At 40.3% G+C, this 22,399-nt stretch overlaps 1 protein-coding gene across 4 annotated transcripts in view; it reads left to right on the forward strand.

Moving 5' to 3' along the window:
- Window positions 1-22,399, forward strand: part of abi1a (abl-interactor 1a) — a 59,576-nt gene that overhangs the window by 30,066 nt on the left and 7,111 nt on the right. For 2 of the 4 annotated variants that reach the window (XM_022208043.2, XM_022208040.2), the window contains exons 3-7: window positions 5,942-6,118; window positions 11,741-11,755; window positions 12,376-12,479; window positions 13,007-13,159; window positions 20,096-20,196. In XM_022208043.2, coding sequence (XP_022063735.1) covers window positions 5,942-6,118; window positions 11,741-11,755; window positions 12,376-12,479; window positions 13,007-13,159; window positions 20,096-20,196 — 550 coding nt within the window. The remainder of the gene's footprint in view (window positions 1-5,941; window positions 6,119-11,740; window positions 11,756-12,375; window positions 12,480-13,006; window positions 13,160-20,095; window positions 20,197-22,399) is intronic. The other 2 variants (XM_022208041.2, XM_022208039.2) reach the window with 1 other exon arrangement.

The raw sequence follows: 22,399 nt of genomic DNA on the forward strand, positions 1-22,399 counted from the left end.
ACCATTGTTTTGTACAGGGTGATAAATTATAGCTAGTTAGCCTTATTATTGCTAAGCTAAGTCCATTTATAGTGACTCTTTCTAAGTCACTCAGCCCGAGAATTGTCTCATTACCCCGGTTTGACCTGTAGGACTTTCTGAAAGCTTGTGTGAAGTCCTTTAAATAAATTAATGACGGCTGAGAATGAGTTCGTAGGGCCAGGTTCATCGTGGCGGTCACAGATAAGCAGGAAAAATGCTGTCATAGAAAATGATTCTGACTGGAGGGAGTGTGACTGAAAGATAAGAGACACCAATGTGGGATTTACAGTATGTAAGGTTTCATATATATGTTGGAAAAGGAAAAGTGATGAGAATGCTCTTCTTCTCGGATTTATGGTATATCAAGGAAATGTTCAAGGAAAGTGTTTTCTAAATTCAAGAAGCATATTTTTGAAAAACGGATGTTAGAAAAAGGCGATGATTTCTAATAATCAAGACCACTCAGTGATGAAAATATGACATTTTCAGATTTCCCAAAGTCAAAAAACTGCCAGATATGAGAAATAATGTCAACAAAAAGAAACAAGTTTTTGTTAATACACTTGAATATAAAACTTTGGAACAGCATCAGACATTTTAGACTGTTAAAGAGCATTTTATGTAGGTATGTCTTTTTTTTTAAGGTGTCTCTAACATTTTAGAAGTTGTAAGGTTTGGCCAAAAGTCTGGCCTTGGCCACAGAAACACAAAATTTAAATCGGGCTTGTGAGTACAGACAGTCCTCCATCAAATATAGGTATCTACTTTCATCATGTTATTAATACATATTGTAATATAGTAGATTTTCAGGAAAATTAATTGAGAAATTGACAGCAGACAGAGTTATGTGGAATACTTGTTGCAACACTAATAGTATTTTATGTACTGTAATAAAATACAGTCAGCCAATATTATTAGTTTTTTTGCACAGGTGCTGATTATTAGTGAGCAAGGAGACAGATAATTGGATATTTGAAGGAATATACATTCACAGAAACAAGAAAAATGGTTGAAATCACTTCTTTTTTTAAAAAAAATCATGTTTTACATATATTTAAAGGGTTATTTAAATATTCATATTTTAGTGTTAGCAGGCCATTGTGGATTTATCATTGCAACAGAGTGGGAACTACAGATAGAAAGAGGTGTTTGCATCAAAGCCAAATTTATTATTAGGTATTTTATTGGGATATAGTTTTCAAAAACATACAAAATACTCTTGTAAAAATGCAATATCACCATAAAGTAGTGCTGCTTAACAATTCCATAGATGCTGCAATGATTGTATGCCACAGTAGAATCTATGCCAGCAGACACTTTAATATAATAACATTATATATATTTATATTATCATGTTGCTCACATTCTTAAAATGCCTAAACACCAGGGTAAAACAAATGCAGATACAAGAAGGCAATGGGACACAGAAGAATAAACTGAAACTCTTGTGAGATACAGCTTCATCAATAACTTGAATTTGTAGAGAAATCCCTACAGAGAGCTACAGGAGCGCATTATATCACAGCAGTACTTCCATATAATGCTTGCAGAATTTAGTTTTCATGAATTTTTGAAATGTAGTCCCTCCCAGGTCTCCCATATTAAAATGCTCCTCTCATCCAGATGACTTTGACCAACTTTCGTCCTGCACTTGGCAAAATCGTATGTCAAACCAAGCTAGAAATTGTTGCTGTTACGTGGCATCAGCACCTATTTTGCTTATCATAAATTCAAGCAAACAACAAATTAAAACATGAGGCTTTTTTTTTTATTTCAGCTGTGACTCTGTCCAGAAGTCTTTTCCTGTTTTCTCTTTCGTATCCAAAAAGCATTTTTGGCAGGTTGGTTTCGCTGAGAGGCACGATGGCACATCACTGGATTCCTGGGCGCTGAAGTTCAAACATTTTAAATAGCTGCTCCCATTTAAAGCTGCGAGCCGTCCAAGTGCAGCCTTTCAACGAAATGGCAACAATCGGGCTTAAAAGGAAATAAATACCTCACAAATATTTAGGCACTTGTTGCTACGAACAACACAACACAAATCTGTCATTGTGGCAGCCACTGTGCTGACTCACTCACATCCCAAAATGGTAAAAACCCTCCATTGGATTTTTTTTGTATGTCTTCTGTCTGGCTAGAATGTGTGGATGACGATGGTGATGTTGGCTGCGGTTCTAATGTATGACCTAAATCCTCACTCTAGTCATAGGTGGATGACTCCTCAGTGGGTGTGGGAAGAACTGGAGAAGAATTAGAGGGAGAAGAAGAAAAGACAAAAATCAGAGGATGCAGAAAATGAACTAGGAGACAAAGGAGGCTATGAGTAAGAAGAGCAGGTCAAAAAAAAAGGGAAGGCACTTTAAATCCTAAAAGCCTGTAGCTGATGGATAAGCCAAACAGCGGAGCCAAAACTGCTCAGCGTTCTGGGAAAAGAGCCGCCGGCCTCAAACATGTGGGTGACAGTGGTGGAGAGCAAATGTGAATCATCCACCTTTCAGTTTGGCAAGACGAGTCCGAGAGTTCAGTGTCTGTCCACCGACCAGATGGACCACTGGGATCAAGTAAACACCTTTTAGTGCCAGTAGAGAAGCCGGTGGAGGAGACAGGCTTTTAAGTAGCTGTTGTTCTGATTGAAGTTCCCCCACTGGGTCAGTTGAAAGAGGTCGGGCCAGAATGCGCTTTTCTGCTTAGACCTTTGCATTTTTGTCAGATCCATTTAATGTTCTTTGGGCACTGGTCAGTGGATTAGCGATGCGCTCCCGACAGGGTGCGACCGCTCGCTGCGCACAAGTTTGCTACAGAAGGTGGTTTCAGATTTACCCTTCTGTGTGACATCTTGTGTAACAGCAGCCCGTCCCCGGCTGCAGCGGGGCTATTTTCTCGGCATACAGGAAGGAGATGAACTCTGTCGACTTCTCACTTCCCTTCCTTTGCCAGCTGCAGTGATGTTTGTCCACATACTGTTCGGTGAGAAGCCGAGTATGTTCAGCTAAGAACAGCTGTTTTCCCAGTATAGCTACGGCAACAATTGTCTGATTGAGAAATGACTTCTTTCAGTGGTTTACAATTGAAATTTTTGTAGTTTTAGCTGGAAACATCCACTTCCACTTCCTCATAGCCCACCAAGCATATGGCCTCAGTTTTATTTAGAATCAGTGGAGAGTCCAGCATTTTTTAGGGAAGTAAAGTCTACCCTTTGAACACAAAATATTTTCCGAGCCTTTTTATCTTTTTGTGGCTCCTGTTTCATTTTTACTCACTCTTGGTTAGTTTTTTCACTACAGTATCAAGTCTTCCACCTCTATGGAAACAGCACAACTATGATTTGAAGTAGAGAAAGTTCAAAATGCTCTTTGTGTAACGGAACTAAAGTATAGTGCCTTAAATCATATAAAAGTAAAATATCTTTGATTATTTGTTTTAGAACATAAATAAAAAACTGCCTTTTATGTTTTACAGTACTGGAGAGAAATATTGTAGATATTTTACTACTTACATTTTTTACACATCCTGCAGTTCAGCCCAGTTCTGCCAAAAAAGTTTTTGAATTTTTGTCACGCGACTGTTTGTCACAGCTGAGCTGTTAATGGCTTCACCAATTCATCAAGGAATGCAGAATTTTTTGTTTTCTACAGAATCTGCTTAATCCAAAGGGTTTATTTTTGTCTGTTTTTTTTTTTAAATAAGACCTGTTGAATGAAGTGATTATTATGAAATATCACAATTTCTATTTGTTTATTTAATTTTTTGGGGCCTTTTTGCCTTCATGATATATGACAGTGGAGACAGAGCAAATATGGGTACAAGATTGGGGGCATGACATGCAGTAAATGGCCATGAGCTGGATTCAAACCCATGACCGCTGCATCAGCTCCTGTTTGTGGGTCGCCTGCTCAGCCAGCTGAACTTTCTGGGCACCTGAAATATCACAGTTTTACCCTTAGATTTTGATATTTTTCCAGAAAGAATGGTGCATCACTAATGAGTTGTTTAAGGACTTTCGTAAAATTGAAAATCTGACTATTTTTTCAGTTTTTATAGATTATGGTTCTGATAAATAGTGCAATTTTTAAAAAAGATAGCATAGCTTTTAAATCCATTCAAAGGTTTGGGTTCTCAGGAGGTTAAAGTTTTATTTTGGAATTACACCCAGGCCTAGAACTAGCCAATCCATCTAGTCCTTTACTGTTTTTTTTTCTGTCTGTGTCCATCATATCCTATCACTGAGCTCTGTCACTTGCCCTGCAAATGGAAACCTACCTGGCCGATCCGACTTGCCCAGTTGTGTGCAGACAATCATGATTTCCGGAAGATCTCCGAGCTGTCTGTGAAGTTAAAGCTCAAATCCTATCAAAGTGGGGCTCTTTAAAAGTAAAGTGAAATATTTGTGCGTCGGTTTGTTCACCTCATTGAGAAGAGTTTGTCACTGCAGTTATTGCTTTTTATTAAAATCCTCTCGTGTTCTGGCAGCACAGCCCAGCTCGGGTTAGAAAAGATGACTGCAGTCGACACACTGTCATCTCCGTTAATTCAAACAGACACAACAGTGCGCTGGAAGAGAACGGATGTCTCCCCTTTGTATGGGAAGTCTCTGTGGGAGCAATTATGTATGAGCAACTTTGCCTGTTATGAAATATTGATTCCTGTTTTTTTTTTTTTCTGTAATTTTGAACGATCCCATGTCTTATACCCCTGCGTGTCCTGCAAGAAATCTGCTTTGCATCATATAGCAACAAGAGCTTGTTGTCAGCTCCCAGGCATACATGTCATTAATGTCGAGGTTTAAAATTAGATTTGATATTGTCCAGAGATGTCAGCCAGACTAGCGTTGCAACTGGACTACATATTAGCCAACCAGAGTTGTTGTTGAGTCCCTAAACTCTGGGATGAGTGATACTTGAGGGCTAATTCGGCCATACAGTGGAACAGTGTAGAATAAAGAGACGGAGCTCAGTCCAGCTCCACATCGCTGCAGCATGAAAGGAATCCTCTGTTGGCGCTGGTCGCTGACTTCTTCCCCCCCTGTGAGAGACCATCGTTTTACTGGTCTGCTCTCGGCAGACATTGCGGCCTTTCATCTCTCAGAGGAAGGGCAGCTGCTGCTGGGATCCTTTCGGGGCTCGATGGAAACTGTTCGGAAAGCTGCACAGGCCCAAAAAATTAAAGGTTCCCATACACAAACGTTTGCACTTCATAAATTGTTTGCACTTTATTGCATAAAACAAAGTGGAAAATCTGCACAAATTTGGTGATACGTGCAACTTAATCTGACTAATTGCAGTAAGCAAGTACTTTGGGAAATCCAGATGAAGAAATCTTGTCATTTTAAACCAGCAGAATGGGGAAAAAAAGTTTTGTTATGAGGAGAAGTAGGTAATTTTGATTAAACAATTTCAGTAAGAAAACAGTCTTGGTTTCCAGCGGCATAAATAATGCACTCGTTCCTTTCAAAAGAAAATGAAAGAGACACTTCTCTGGAAATAGAAGATTCAAGTACACAATAGGCTTCATTTTATTCGTCTGAAATATTAATGCAGTGTCCTCAACATCACTTTCAATTGCAAGCTATCAGTCGCTTGTTTTAATGTTTTCTGTATTTTAACTACTTAAATCGCCCTGTTGGATGTAGAGTTTGGGCGATGAAGCTAATTCCCACCAATAATTTGTGGCAGGAAATGTTCAGACGCACATGTTTCGGTCATTATTCTGTGCAGGACCCGGTCTGCACCGCAATCGATTTTATTAGCGTGCACCGGCAGTTGTAAAAAGATTAAGACCTTGGTGATGAAAAGCGCAGCCTCGTGATTGAATTAAACCTCCTTAAGCTGCTGTATGACGAGTTCATTCAATCGGAGAGGTCCCAGTCGTCCTGTGCATCGATCTCATCCCCTTTCTCCTGTCGTCCCTGTGTGAATTACAGACGGTAGACATCCATAAGGAGAAGGTGGCCAGGCGGGAGATCGGGATCCTCACCACCAACAAGAACACGTCGAGGACTCATAAGATCATAGCGCCGGCCAACATGGAGCGGCCGGTCAGGTACATCAGGAAGCCCATTGACTACACTGTACTGGATGATGTCGGTCACGGTGTTAAGGTGAGCAGATTACTGTGTCTTCTTCTGCTTCAGATCTACACCATCAGTTCATATCTGCTTCTGTTCTTCCACTTTCTTGTTTTATGTCTAATTTTCTCTCCCTTCCCCCTTCCTGGCTTCCTCGCCAGAGGTATTCCTATCTCCCCTGCTTCTCTTCTCTCTCCCACTTTGACTCTCTTTCTCGCTCACACTCGCCATCTCTTGCGCTTTTTCTCTTTCATCTTCAGAAAGCACCCCTTCTGACCCTACAGGAATATGCTTCAGCGTGGGTTGGTGGGAACTGGTTGGGGGTGGAGATGAGCTAATAAAGCGATTACATCATGCAGCTTTCAGAAAACAGCTCTTTTCTTGGAGTGTTGTGAAAACGGCGATCAGAGACAAATTTGCGAGACGTTTTTAAAAAGGCGCAAGGCCCTGACCGCCATCGTAATCTCGTTTTTGAGTTGTTACGATTAGATTTGCGTTTTATTTCGACATCAGCATGATCTGAAAGTTGGAAAAGAAGCTTTTTGATGTGATAAACTAGAGCTTGATTGAGTAGAAGCTCGTTCCCTTGCTGCTGCCATTAGGTTTCACTTTAGCGGTCACTTGGTTGTCCCGACCGTGACATCATTTCCTGATAGCCGCGGGCATTTTTTGCCATCTCCATCCTCCCTCTCTTGCCCCATCAATCAGCCAATCAATTGCAGCTGTCAGACTGATTGGATTAGAGGCCCACCATTAGCGTCCCGTAGTGTTACAGGCATTGATAAGACAGGATAAAAGCCATTGTGCCACTCTCAATTTACTGCGCAGGGATTTGCACTGAATCCCTCCTTCGTGTTCAACTGGATGTGAATTTTTCACCACAGGAACCGGGGTTTCACCCATTATTGTGAATGTTATGTTTCTAAAAATGTAGCTATAAATGCAGCACTCATTCGACGAGTGAGAAGAGAAAAACAACACCGCTTTCACGACTGCACTGTAAATATAGAGCAAGAAGCAAGAGGCTGTTTGCTGAGCTTAAATACTAGAAGCACTGTGACTTCCTGGTTGTCAAACATAGCACCCATAAATGTTAAAATAGTTGTTTTGTTTCAGTTTTGATTAAATAGAGCTAACTGGCAAATTAGTGGGCATTAGATGTGCTGTTGGGCAGATTTAGGAACACAGTTGCTGTAGTTAATCCAACTCCCAGCTACAGAATAAGTAATCCTATTTATTTATTCACTGGAAAGTCTTTCAGCAGGAAATTTCTGTAATATTTTTGCACTTCTTTGGTCTATTTTATGGTTCAAAGATTCAAAACAAACAGACATCCAACTTTATGAAAAAAAATCAATTTCTGCACACGTCCTGTGAGAAAGGTCTTTGTGACCAAAACATGTGGGAACTGACTTCTTTTCAAGGGTTTGAACACTGACAAAGAGCATAAATCTACATACAAGTTTATTTTAATCAACCGATGCTGTTGACCAAAACACAAGTAATGAATCATTTCACACTTTCTGTCTTTATCTTTAGCTGCAAAAAGGAGTTTGCTCAACTTTCATTGAATTCAACATTTTGTGTTTAACATCTTTTTCCCTAAATAGCTTGAAAAATGTGAATAATTTGGTACTGTCCTGAATTATGGGTGCTTCAAGGCTTTGGTGAGAATTTTTTAAAGAATATTTGAGGTTTCGACTGTGGATATGCCAACACTAAAATGACTGTTGATCACCATCAGTAGCTTAATGTTGTATTTTGTTTGCGTGTAGGTCATAGCTGCAAGATGATTGATACTGATTTGTGATAGTTTACCCTCAATTTTCAATGATTATCTTTGCAAATTATGAAGTTATTAGACTATCTAGCTGCTTGACTTTATCAGCATCATGATGTCAACGTGCCACATGGTCATGCAAGACTGTCCCGGTGATGTTTAGATGAAAGCTGTGGTGCACTAAGATTAAAACGCCTCATCTGACAGTAATTAATAATAATAATAATAATGGCGATCCATAATGAATAATGCTGGATTTTTATTTGATGGACTCAAAGTGCTGACTTGGACATTAGTTACGATCATTTTAGCTTTAAATAATTTAGGTCAGCCTGATTAATAATATGTAAATGTGATGTGATAACTGCAGTGAACTGTGAGGTGAGCTGTTTCATATTTTAAAATTACAAGTTTTGTAGAATCACATGGCAAAAAAAAAAAGCAGAAAGATCCATTTTACTCATCCGGTGTGTTGGATTGCACAGAAGAGTTGCTCAAAATTAGGGTTGCTCCATATTGTAGCATAATAAATCCAAATTACTGAAACCGTCGCGCTTCATGGCTGCTTTTAGACTGTTTGATGCGTCTATTTTAGGAACATTACGTATTGCACTGAGCCTAATCTCGGCAGATTTTCTCCCTTAAATGTCTTTATGAACGCTGCATTCGTGAGGCGCACACACTCTCGCCTTCCTGCAGCAGTCCTACATCACTCACCACCTTTCATCTGTGCCTGTCAGAGCCCGAAGAGCCAATCAATATTCAGCGTCGATACTCTATATTAATATATATAGTATCCCGTGATGGGTGCTGTCAAAAGCTCGGCTTGTATAGAATGTCTATAGCCGTGGTTTACTTAACTGGCCAGAATCAATACTTTAATGGGAGTTTAAATCATGTCTATTGGCTCCGGTTTGGTGTGAAACTCATGTGCATCTGCCTGAGGGGTTACATCGGCCTAAATGTTGAATTCATTTTACGGCCTTACACCGAGTTTGTTTAGCTAAACACCAAAATGTGACCTGTTACACAGAGAGGAAACACTGTGCAGCAAATCGAAGCTTTTCCTGGATCTGATGTTGGGATAAAAAGCGGGACTAGGAGAAAAGAGAAGGTGAATTTCATCCAGTAAATAATTAGATTCTGCTCCGAACACGAGCGCGTCGTAACATTAATCGCTGGAATCTCACCGTAGACGGATCGGGACGTTTCTGCATCTCACGATGACAGTGATGTGATGCTTTTTAGCATTAATACGAAAGATGAGATTTATTCTCCAAGTCAGCTGATGCTTAATCTAGTCAGCGGGGCTTTCAGGAATCCAGGCATGATGATGTCAGGTGTTTGAAGTCAGATTTCAGTCCTGTGATATGCTGCTCTATGTCAGTTAGGAGTCTACAAGATTACTAAAGGAACAGTCTCAAGTTTTTTCTAGACTTAACAAAGACAATAACAGCGTTTTTTACCTTTTCTATAAGCAATTAGACAGCCTGCTTGCATATATATAGAGATCAGCAGGTCTTCATTCTCTTAAATAGTAATTCTCAGACTTTCTGTCCTCGCTGACGTGGTGACACCCCTGCAGTTGCCTCTGGTACTAAAACAAATGCACCCTACATGTGAAACGGAAACCCACATTAGTCTGTACTATAATCTGTTTGTTTTTAAAAACTTTTTAGAGGCAGCTGATCAACAGCTCACTATTATTTTTAGCAATATTCAAAACTATAGCTGCAGTTAACCAAAGAACATCCTGTGTGACTGTAATGGTAACCAATCATCTGCACATTATCACTAGATGAGCTAAATTGACCTTAAAATGCTATTATTTACAACACTTTTATTCATTAGAAGCAGATTCGTCGTAGACCAGTATGTACCTGACTGAAAATAGAACTATATTAACTTTTTATTCTGATAAACGAACTACTGAGGAATATAATGAGGGTTGAGCTGTGATATGCAGACTGCTGTTTGCATAATTTCCCCTCATCTTTTTGGCTGTCTGTTCAAACAAAATGCAATTACACTTCCATTAAAATGTTTGGGTCACTTAAATGTCCTTATGTTTTGAAAGAAAGCAGTATTTTTTCAATCAAGATAACGTTAAATGAATCAGAAATCCAGTCTAGACATTGTTAATGTGGTTAATAACTATTCTAGCTGGAAACAGCTGATTTTTAATGGAATATCTCCATAGGGGTACAGAGGAAGATTTCCAGCAACCATCACTCCTGTGTTCTAATGCTACATTGTGTTAGCTAATGCTGTTAAAAGGCTCATTGATGATTAGAAAACCCTTGTGCAGTTATGTTAGCACATGAATAAAAGTGTGAATTTTCATTTTAAAAAATTAAATGGCCTGAGTGATCCCAAATTTTTGAATGGTCGTGTACATTGGTGACATGCTAAGTCATGCTAACTTCACTCAAGGTGGAGCAGACTCTAGGTCAGTCAATAATGATTTGTTCACAGGTAGTTTGATGTACCTTCTGACAAATAAAAAAAGGAATTCATCACAGAAGACTGTTGGACCAATGAAAGTATGATCATTTAAAAGCATATACCAACCAATCAAACAGTCAGTCAGGTGTTGTTTTTTACTGTTTTTTTTAGCATCATTTCTTTCGCTGCTTCTCACCAAAAATTTTCCGTCAGTCGAATGGTTTTAAATGAAGCTGCAGCAGTAACAATTTCTAGCTTGCATGAACAGTAACTTGCAGCTTTGATGTGTTTAAAAAGAACCTGAGGTGTGTCACTGGTGCTGACCTCAGGAATTGTCTTTCCTTCGTATTTCTTCATACAACGGTGGCAGTCTGCAGCACTGTAAATTTCATCCCCCCATCTCGCCATGCTAAGCCTTTATGGGTTCCATAATGACCTTAATCTGAACCTGTCTGGCCATAATTCATCTTTGATGTTACTAAAGCGTTTCCTCTCTGACAGTCCGGTTTGTACAGCAGAACAGAGACGCTACGTTTTCCAGAAAGATAAAGCAGGGCGGTAGAAGGCCTCTGCGTTTCCAGCATGACCTAGATTGTAAATTGAATCTCGTCTAGCGCTGACAACCCGAGGAAAGTGAAATTTCAACGTGAAATTCTCCATTCACGGCCTCACTGAAGGTATTTCCTGTTCCTGAAGAGGCAAAGATGTCTTCATACTGACCTGTGCTCTGAACTTGCTTTTGGTTTCATCCTCTCTCTCTTTCTCGTGTGGTCTTGTGAAGCTACAATGCTTTCTGCGACGGCCACTGGGGAAGCTGCATTATAGATGAGCCACTTGACTGTGTAGTTGTCAAACTGCAGATCAACCCTGCTGCGACGCTGGCTCTGTATTCTCTTTGACATCAGCCCACACATGTACAAGGATGGTTTTTTTCTTATTATTGCTGCCAGTAATGTGTTAATATCAAATTATTTTCAGTTCTAATCGGGTGGTACAGTATGCAGCATGAAAAATGATTTGATGCTGTTTTTCTGCAAGTTTAAAGTGCATATTTTAAGTAATTTTTCCAGTCTCACACCCCCTGTTAGGATAAAAATGTGTTTCACTTGTGAATAACAGCTCTGCCATCAGCTCCCTAAGATTTCCTCACAGTCTGACTGCAGCACTGGGTGTGGTACTGTAGGTCTGACTGAAGAGAGCAACAGCCAAAAGCCACAGTGTTTTCCTCTGGTAGCATGACTCCTACCTACTGACCTAGCCAGGTCTCGCTAAATGTTTACTCAGTGTAAATACAATGAGGAATCGTTTTTCACTCGCTCACTTGTACTTTGACTTCGACTGATCCGTTTAGATGTGGCCTTTTTGACATGCCCTCTTTCTGTCTCTCTCTCTCCTGTGCTTTTTTTTTCTCTCCTTTCGCCCACACTTAGTGGCTAAAAGCCAAGGTAAGTCTGGTTTATCACATGACCCATTTTGCTCCAATATATTATTGATAGATTCGTTCGACTCCCTTTCACAGCAAACTCCTCTACGTGTGAATATTGTTGTCATCTCCCATATTATCTCCCATTAACCGACCCGTAGTCCTCCCTGTAGAGAACAACGTTCAGTCTGGAGCTTTGTAACACCCTCCCTTTTGTGTTGTTGTTTACTTTTTGTGTCGTGTAATTGTCCCTAAATGTTCTGTAGTTTATTTATTACTTGCAGGCTTCCCAGATAAAAAAAAAAAAAATCCTGTAATTTGCAGCACACGCTTTATTATTTGTTTGTTATTATCTCATTTGGACATATGGGTTTTGCAAGAAGCCTCACTGAAAAAAAACAGAGGTTTCTACCCTGCAATAAGCAACAAACACCCAACTTAAACATAAGCTGGGTTGGGATTACATAACCCCTCATATTATCACCAGCTAAAATACATACATCCGTTCTGTTGAAAAGTTGTCATCAGGGCAGCCTGTAACATTTGATTTGTGTTACATAAGTAGTAATCACCCCCACTGTCGCTGAAGGAATTTGCTTATAAAATAAGCGTCTTCTTTCGTTTTTTTTCCCCTACCCACAGCAACATGGAAACAATCAGGCAATCAGAGGAGGAACACTATCGAGGACCAATCCGCCGACGCAGAAGCCGCCCAGCCCTCCGATGTCAGGGCGTGGCACGCTGGGGTAAGATTTTCATTTTAGGAGGACGACTAATCCTCTAATTATGAAACGCTAAATGAAAAAATAAGCCTCCTGTGGGGGCGATGGCGGAACATTCAGTTTAAGCACATGTCATTTTAATTTATTCTTTGGTTTTAATAAATGCAAGGTGAAGAGTAGAATGATGTAAGTTTGCTCATGTAAGTTTCTTTCTTGGTTTTGGCTCGTGTGTTAGAAGCCGATCCAGGAAACAGAAAAGTCTGGGAGCTTATGTCTGTTAGTGAGAGACAAATGTCTTGCCCCGATGATGCCAGTCGTCGCCTGATGCACAGCAGCAGTCACAGACACTAATCAGATATTAATTCCAAGGATAAACTGTGATGTTCTCACATCCAGCCTGTAGCTCACAGCAGCCAGCTGGGTGCACTGATGGGATTTACAGTGCTGTGTAATGAACACTCCCGATAGTAGGATTTACACTGAATTATGATCATGATTTATCATTCTTTGCTTTTCATTTTCTTTTTTTTGTTGTTGTTGTGCTGCTGCAGCCGCAACACGTCCTACAAGACCCTGGAGCCGGTGAAGCCACCCACAGTTCCCAACGACTACATGACCAGCCCCGCCCGATTAGGCAGCCAGCACGGCCAGCAGCACAGCCCTGGACGCACTGCATCGCTCAACCAGAGGCAACGCACACACAGGTAGATAAGGAAGGAACCTCTGGGTTATCAGGATTTGTTGCTTTTCCAGTTTTATAGCAGAATGAATAGACTATCTTTGGGTTTCAGACTGTTTTGTTGGCTTAAATGACACAAAACCACCAGTTTGTTTCAAAGCAGGGCTGTTTTCTGACAAACAAGGTTTTCTTCACATCATATGCACTATGATTAACTAAATAATAAACACATCATATCTTCATCAACCAATAAATCCTTCCAGAGATCAAAACAAGCTTTAATACAGAAAGTATTCTTGCAGACCGGAGCACACATTGTGATATTCTCATTTTACAAGCTCACATAAACACGATAGTGTACACAGTCCAGCTGCGATGCTTTCTGACATTTTAGTAGAATCAATGCAAGCACCAACACATCTTCTTTAAGTGCAGTCAGTTCTATCGGTACAACTCAAAACAAAGCAAAGAAATGCAGCAACAACAGCGGCAGCTTCCAAAATAGGCATGCAGTAGGTGCAGCATGTACAGAACACAAAAAAGAAGTGGTGTAGAATCACACTTTAGAGAAGCAAGGTCCCAGTCTACAAATAAGAAGTAGAAGTAGTGATGCTACACACTTTTATAAATACAGAAAAACAGAATTACAACCAAAACACAAGCATGGTCGCAATACAGCTCAATATGAAATTAGTGTATTAACCCTCTGAACCTCAAAACTTGACAGTGGGTTTTAAAAACATGCCATCTTTGAAAAAATATCAACAAAATGACACTTTATTAGAGTCAGAAACTGTAAAAACAGAATAAATTTTCAACTTTCTGTTGGTCCTTGAGCTACTCATTTGTGACCTGGAAATTATTCAAAACTAAGCTTACAACCAAACTTTATCAAAATCACTTCTACATGTCTCATTTGAAATTATGCAGAAAATAAATCCTTTGCTGTAGCAAGATTCTGTAAAAACATAAAATTCTGAGTTCTTTGGCACAACTGAGAAGACATTAGTCACTTAACTACAACAAACGGTCACATGACAAAAATTCTGAGAGTTTTTGGCTGAACTGCAGGTTGTGTTTACACAGAGCAGATAGCAGACATGTATGGAAAAAATATATGTATAAATTGTAAAATCTTAACTGTATGTGCACCCATTTTTGTACATTATTTGTAGCACCTGTGGGTACTTGGAAAAATATTTTACGTGTGGATTGCATGTTTTTTCAGCTTTTGGAATCAAAGAATTTCAATTTTCATTTTTACTTTTCAATCATTAATGTCAAGAGGCATTTTTGATTTCTTTCCACTTCTAGCCATAGTTGTGTTGTTTCTATAAAGGTGCAGAACTTCATATTACAATAAAAAAAATATGCCCACAGTGAGTAAAAATGCGACAGGAGTAAATAACGCCCAGAATCTGTCTCGCAGAAAGTTAAAAAGTCTAACAAAAATTACCTTACTTTAACAGGATGTAGAAATGTGCAGGCAATACACAGACAATAATGGCCTTCGTTTATCATTTTCAACATGCTAGACATCGTTGGCTCGTGATGATATGATTAATTTGAAGGTATCGTTTTGCACAACGTGGATAAAAATCTCTAAAACGCTGCAGCGGTGATCGACTGCTTCTAATGAAGAGTGCGACAGGCCCAAGCGAAATTAGTGTTCCAGCTACACCTCTAAACTGAACACTAAAATATGTAGTTGGGGTTTCAGTAATGTGTGAAAAGCATCTCTCCAAAAACACTTTCCAGATATTTCTAATCTGTTCATTTAGTTCAGCAGCTTAGAGCACTTTCACACCTCTTCCTCTCCTCCGCTACACTAAATCCAGCATTTGTCTGACAAGGATTGGAGGGCTTCTTACCACGGCCTGAATCACTCTGATATTAATATCTGTAAAAGCCTTTGATATAAAGTGCTGTTTCAGATTTTTAAAAAACCTAGTCAGCTACAGCATGGAAACCCTTAAACACTGCTCTCAAGGTTTGTTCCCCCTGAAATCTCCGTGCAGAAAGCAGGAGCTGCTTTCATCAAATTTGAGTTACGAGTTAGCGAAGTGGCCCTCATTAGCTAAAGAGCCTGTTATGCTGACTGTGATGCTCATAAATATTGCATAACTTTTTTATTTTGTCCTCTTTTTGTCCAGCTTCTATTTCTTACTCATGTATGTTTGCACATATACATCACTTTTATAAAAAAAAATTTGAATTACCTCCCGGCTCTCTTGGCTTCACATGTCAAGAGGAAGTGAGCGACAAATAAACAAATGTGCACAGCTTTTGGCTGTTCAGCATCACTGTTGCCAGGCTGTGGTTTAAAGCCACCCTAATGTCCCTTTAACGAACTGATGCTGTCCTCAGAGTCAGACCCTCCCTGCTCCAGCTAATATTGCTGCGGCATCGCTATTTGATTATACTGGCTCGGAGTCAGCTGTGCTTATTCAGCTCATCAGTCTCTGTCATCCTCAGCTAAGGTCGGAATTCAATATCTGTACGCTCCTGCTGCATGATCCCTGCTAATATCTAATATCTTTATATGGGAGTGATTACAGTGTCATGCGCAGATGATTGTTTTTAGGAAACACTGCAAGATTGTGTTAATAAATTTTGTTCCAACACAGCCAGTATAATGTTGGGTTCCTCTTTTAGCTGTCCAAACTACATCGGATGCATTTAGAGTCGTATGCATTTGCCAAAACAGTAGTGTGAAGCTTTGCCAATGAGGGATGCACCAAAATGCATACTTTAATTCTTCGTTCGTTGACTACTCTTTCACTCCTTTATTCTTTGCATCATTTTAAACCAAATTAAAACTAACTGAGGCAGTGCCATTTACTGTATATGGAGATGGATGAACCCTCAGTGATATTACCTGTAGGATTCCTAAAGAGCAGTTTTGAAGCTCAATGTGGTGGTTTCAGTCATCGCCATGTTGGCTAATTCCGCCTAACCCAAAAAAGAGTTGAGGTTGAGGCAAGGCATGCAAACATCTCTGGGCCATGAACTGTCCTGTAACCGCTTGTCGCTTAAAGTGGATACACCCTTAATTATATATCGTAACTTAAGAACATGTAAGCTAGCTGTAAGCTAGACCAAAATGTTTTGTATCAGGCTGTAAACATGTTTATTTCTGCTTCAAAGTCAGGCCTTTTAACATGGCGGTCTATGAGGATTGTCTAGCTTTGGAACCAGCCTCAAGTGGCCATTGGAGGAACTGCATCTGCACTTCTGTGCTGAGTATCTTCTTATCGCCTAAAGCTTGACATTTGGCCATTCCTGTCATCTCTCTAATTAAAAAATCCCCAAAAATGCTAATATAAAGAAGGCTACTTCCAAAACTGGAGTAGGTCTGCCCCATATAGCTGTGCAATTGAACTTCTTAAATCAGGATCTTTTTAACTGAAGTATTTAATATAGGCCTATTTGAGGCGTTTCAAAAATACGCCAGAGAAGCAGAACATATGTATTCATTACACTGTATTTGGTTTTAATGTGTAGTACATGGTTATATGCCAGTACTTGTAGCTGATATAAAAGTCATTATCAATTTATGCAGTAGTTGTGTATACTGTTAAGGCTAATTTATGCTTTCTAAATGTCCAAATGCTTGTTCTGAGGAGATTTTGTCATCCACACTTGTGTAATTCGTCGTTAAAAGAGCTGTAGTTGAAGTAGTTGTTGCCAGGCTTTTGAGGTGATTTGATTTGTACCTGCAACACAGTAGGAAGTCCTAAACTCTCCAGAAAGCCTGTGCTAGGTCCACTCACTTTGTACATCTCAGGAATAATCACTGACATAATGCCATAGCCCAATCTGTAACTACCGCTATGTTCTTTAATTTACAGCTGGCCTTTCATAAAAATCCACAGGAGGTCCTTTTGTTTTTCTCTGGTCAATATGAGGGAATGTGACATCTGTGTAGCAGACCAAGACGAAATTATTGTAGTATGATTAGAGCCACGTGTGCATTTTTGTCAAAGTTTGCATCAGGCTTTGTTGCGTATGTGGTCGAGGTTTCATATCTGAGTTTGAAGTGCGATTGTGTTGTTTGATCTTTCACGTATCAATATTTTAGCAAGAGTGCGGAGCTGAAATCATTCTTCTTATCTGTGTGAGACAACAACACTCATGTTCATCCGCTTCTGTTCATATACTTTGTTATTTGTGCATATCTTAAGCTTCATTTGCAGTTTTAAGTCTTTGTAAATGAGTTCCCACTCTCTGTCAGTGTAGATAATGCTCAGGGCCACATTTAAAGTCTGTTTTTCCCATTTTAGTGAGGTGAAATCATGCTGCAATGTCTAAGCACACGCTTGTACACTCTGTTTTTACTTTTTGCTCTTTTTCCCAGAGAACGCTTTTTTTCTCCTCCACTGGCTCCTGGGATTTTTGTCAGCTGTGAGCAAGTGAGCTGGAACTTTTTTAAGCCTAGCAGTGTGTCACAGACGGCTGCTTTATAAACACTTCCCTGTATTAAATAGAGGCTGTTGGAACGAGGCAGGCAGGAAGATGGAGCAGGAGAGACGGAGCGGAGTGCTTTGATTTCACAGGGGTTTGAAACAAAGGCTGGGGAATGCAAAAGCTGACGAAGAGATAAATGGGTTAGCGAAGGAATGGTGAAGTTATAGAGAGATTAAAATGGATGGATCCGAAACATGTAGATAGGGGGGTGAAGTACAGCGTTTACTTCAAAAGAGGGATGACACGATGGTTTAGCTTTTATCCCCGTAGACACTTGGCTCCCACCGCCACCGTCATCCTTCAGAGGGGTAACCCCTGCTGTTTGTGCCTGGAGAGCCCCGGGGCTTGACTGACACGGATCAGAGAGGAGGAGAGGGGGATGATGGGAAAAGGGGATAAAGAGATGTGGGGGAGGTGGGAGCGGGCCTGGGTATCAGAAGAGATAGGGGTGTGTCGAATGGTCTGGGGGACGAATGGGGGAATCACTTTACAGGCGATGAAGAGATGAGAGGAAGAGGTCGAGGGATGGTTGAGGGTGAGAGGTGGGGAGGATCAGTCGAAATGCTGGGATGAAAGAGGCAGAGAAAAAAAAAAGGGAGAGGTGGGACGAGGGGTTAGAGCAGAAATGAGGATCAAGCCCGGCCCGAGAGAGAGCGTCAGAGCGGGAGGGGGGATTTAGTTGGCCAGACCATTCATCTACAAGCCCTGAGGTCAAACGCAGGGTGAAACAGCACTTAAACAGGCCACTGCAGAGCTGACATACATTCTGCACTCACACGCCCTACATCCTCAGAGGACACTCCTGGGCAGTAATGACAAAAATCCAATATTGATCGCAAGTCGATTACAATATTTTTAACAGGAGAAGCTGTAATCTGTACTATGATGGTTCTTTAGGGAGCTGCTTTTATTGAATTTTTTCACATGGAAAAATATCAGCGGTAAAGTAGTGCATCGTAATAGGATAATCCAGATGTCAGACAGAGCTGTACTTCCATATAATTACACTGATATTGATAAGAAAAGAAACTAGAAATAAATGTCATTGTCAGTGAATGTATTATGTTTTGGGATTAGTAGAGGAATTATATCAATTGTGACACAGTTCCTGAGCCCAAGTCATGCCTGAGTTCCTGTCTTTGTTGCTGAATTTCAATCAAAAATCCAAAGACATCCAAATTACAATGGAATAGCAGTAAGAAAATGAGCAAATTCAGACTTTTGAGAAGGTGAAAATGTCAAATATTTTTTGCAGCTCATGAAAATTTTTACTTTTTTAACATATTTTGCATGTTAATCTTGTGAAACAACGTGTTTTTAGGTGTGATTTGTTTAGATTTAGGCACATTTTTGCTCAGATTTTCAGACATTTCACATAACTAATTCATGCAATACGATCTAATGTAAAATCACGTGATTATCAGCCAATTTGCATGCAGTCTCACACGTAAAACATTCACGTGTAGGTTATCAAAGAAATGACATTACACATATAATTTATTGACATATACTGTATGAACATATTTTTCGACAAATAATGTATAAAATCCACTTCAAAATTAGCTTAGAATTCTGAGCCTGGTTTGCATGTAAAACACTTAATATCCACTAGTATTGTATTCTAGTTCGCCTATAAAATGTGAACATGCAAACCATTGCTTTGCATCATGAGGGCTAGTAACCTGAAACATCTGCTAGCATGTGTAGCTAGCATTTGCTAAATCACTCTGGGTGAGGGAGAGTTTTCTGAAGAGTTTTGATGCAGAGGCAGTTTGATAAGTGTAGAATTACTTACACTGAGCTCACCTTTCTTTATGCTCCCTTTGGTAAAAGTTTATCATGTTCCCATCTGTCACTAATCATTTCAATGCGGTCTTTCTATGCTGCTGTGTGCTTTCTTTAGGACATGAACTTAATTTAATAAAAGTTCATCTTCAGTTTAATTAATATAATTTTATTACAGATGATTTGGCTGACATCTACTCCCAGACAGCCACGCTTTCCTCTTCTCTGTCCCATATTTACCATCTTGGACTGATTGTAAAGGAGGCCAGGGAGGAACCATAAACTATAATAAACATTTTCAGTTTGAACTTATGTTAAAATATATTCCCAACTCCTCTGTTTGCAACTAAGAGAAGTCATAGTAATGATGCAGTAGATTTTGAGATGAGACTTTCAGTTTACTTTTAGTCAGCGCTACTATCCCCTTTAATCCTGGAAGATTCCTTTCTTTTTGGTTGCTCTGATTCAGACCAAAAGCCTTTTCTAGATTGACTCATGTCTTGCTCACTTGGGTGTGTCACATTGCACCTCAGTCTTAAGCCAGTACAGAACCTAGAATTGAGTGTTACTTTGCGAGACGGCGTAAATGTGAAGTTCGCAGCCTTATATTTCTAACTAGGACATGAGCAGAGAAGCCTCACCTGCTGTACAGTCTGAGGAGGTTGCCCTGAATAAAGCGATGCCCTCTTTCTCTTCTCTCCTCCCTCAGTGGAAGCAGCGGGGGTAGCAGCAGCAGGGAGAACAGCGGCAGCAGTGGAATTGGCATTCCCATCGCCGTGCCTACGCCCTCCATCCCCAACTCTGGACCAGGTGAGCTCGATAGTGACGGCGGCTTTCAGTGAAGCCGGTGATGCACCCAAGCAGCTCCAAGCGTTTAGCAAAGCCTGAAATAAAGCCTGCCCCACCCTGCCTCGCAGAGCTGCTGACACACCTGAGAGTTTAAATGGTGTTTGTTGAGGAGAGCGTCGTTTTCCTGTATGATGAAGGACTCAAAGTGCAGGAAAACAGCATTCAGAGGATTTTTATTTGCTTTGAAAAGAACACATGCGTACAAATCTGTTATTTATACAGAAGAAAGTCTTTACAAAATGATAAAAACCGAAATGAGATAACACTCATTGCTAGCACGATGAGAATATAGGGCAGGCTCTCTACTACGTCCTATGACTATATAAAGTGTATATTTTTATCTAATAATATAAATGAATTAATTTGAAAGCAATTTTAGAAATGTGGAGCAGCAAACATCAGGAGCCAAGTTTATCTTTTTTCGTTATATGTGTGTATAAACCTATAGAAGGCATTATTTGCCAAGGTGTAAGTATAAAATGCTATTTGCAGATAGCACAAGTACACTACACAAAGCCTATGTTTACCAGACAGGGATTATGGAGGCCCATTGTGTTCTAAGCACAGCTGATTCTCTATCCGACTGTGTAAATAGGCCAAGCTGCGTAAGGCCTGCTGCTTTACAGTTGAACAGTAAGGCCCACATAACACCATGCACAAGCTACACAGCATAGGATTGCATTACGCCCATAATCACAACTGAGATAGCGCTGTGTTTTGCACATGATTTTTTTAGCTGAGACAGAAATATTTTGAGTTTATGTAGCAGCTGCTTTAGCTCAGCGCCAGGATCAGGCCAGAACAGCACAGGACCATCCACGGCTCTTTCTGCAAGCCGGTCGCCATGGAAACACTCAATTCGTACCACAAAGAAATGTGTCCGAGTGCGCGCCGTCTTGACAAAGTTGAAGAGCTCCTCCGGCCCCCGAAGGGTCCTTAAGTAAACCGATATGATGTTATGTAACAGAGTAAGAGGTGCAGGAGGAGGCGGCGAGCTCACACACTGCTCCTGCTTCCACATTAAACGCTCACTGACATAAACACTCCTTTCAGTTCAACCCATGTTTGCTCCTCCTGGAGCCCCTCCGCCTCCCCCACCCCCACCACCTCCTCCACCTGCTCCTCCCATGGCCGGGTTCGCCCCTCCAGCACCACCACCACCACCACCACCTCCGCCACCCATAGGTGAGACTCCTCGGACTCCAAGACCGCTTCTCTCAACTCTGGTGACGGTGGATCATCATCGCATCTGTGCTGATCGGCTCCTGGGTGGTGGTGTTGCACAATTTAGGCTGCCATTGGTGTGGGTGTCTGAGTGTTCGCACTGCAAGCAAAAACGTTTCTCTTAGCAGATTTTCTCATTGAAGTAAATTGAACCGTGTATTCACTTTTTGATTTAAATGAAGTGGACATATTCAAAGCTAAAGCACAGACTAGGCAATAAAAATGCACAGAAACAAAACTTTACATCAGCAGTGGAAGCAGACGCACTCTTAAGTTCATTCATTAATTTAAAGTGTTATTAAGTAAATTAAATAACATTATTAAGGAAATGAGGAGAGATAAAAATCTAGTTGGGAAGTTTTGGCAATGGCCAACTTTTCCCAGCCAATAAACTTGTTGACCTAAACACAGCAGCCAAGACTCCTTCATTGTTCAGCAGTGTGGTTGCTTGCAGTGTGAACAGATACTGCATATGTTCTTCTATTTGGAGATATTGTTATTGCATTGCTTTTCAAATTATGATCCTTGGTGGTGGTGGTGGTACGTCTTCAATCTTCACTGCTCTGTTATTGGCTACCCAAGAAGTCTTGCGTCACCTAAGGCCTGACTGAAGTTAATTACTGCCTGCAAAATCTCTAAAAATGTTCATTTACATTTGATGTACATCTTAAAAAGCACCCGAGCCTTTTGGCAATCCTCACCAACAGGATTGATGTTAAATTTTACAACCTAAAAATTTAGGAAGGCCCTCCTAGTCAGGCACTTTACTGGCAGAATGTGGGCAGTATTTCTGCACAAGAATATGATGCTGAGACTTCTTCTGCACAGGTACAGTATGTCACTGTTTAATATTCTCTCCAGAAAGTGATTTTGGATTAAAGCTGCAACGGGCAACATATCCCTAAGCTCAAGCAAAACATGCACAAATAATGAGTTTGTA

This window comes from Acanthochromis polyacanthus, chromosome 20 (genome assembly GCF_021347895.1).
Source record: "Acanthochromis polyacanthus isolate Apoly-LR-REF ecotype Palm Island chromosome 20, KAUST_Apoly_ChrSc, whole genome shotgun sequence".
Lineage (NCBI taxonomy): Eukaryota > Metazoa > Chordata > Actinopteri > Pomacentridae > Acanthochromis > Acanthochromis polyacanthus.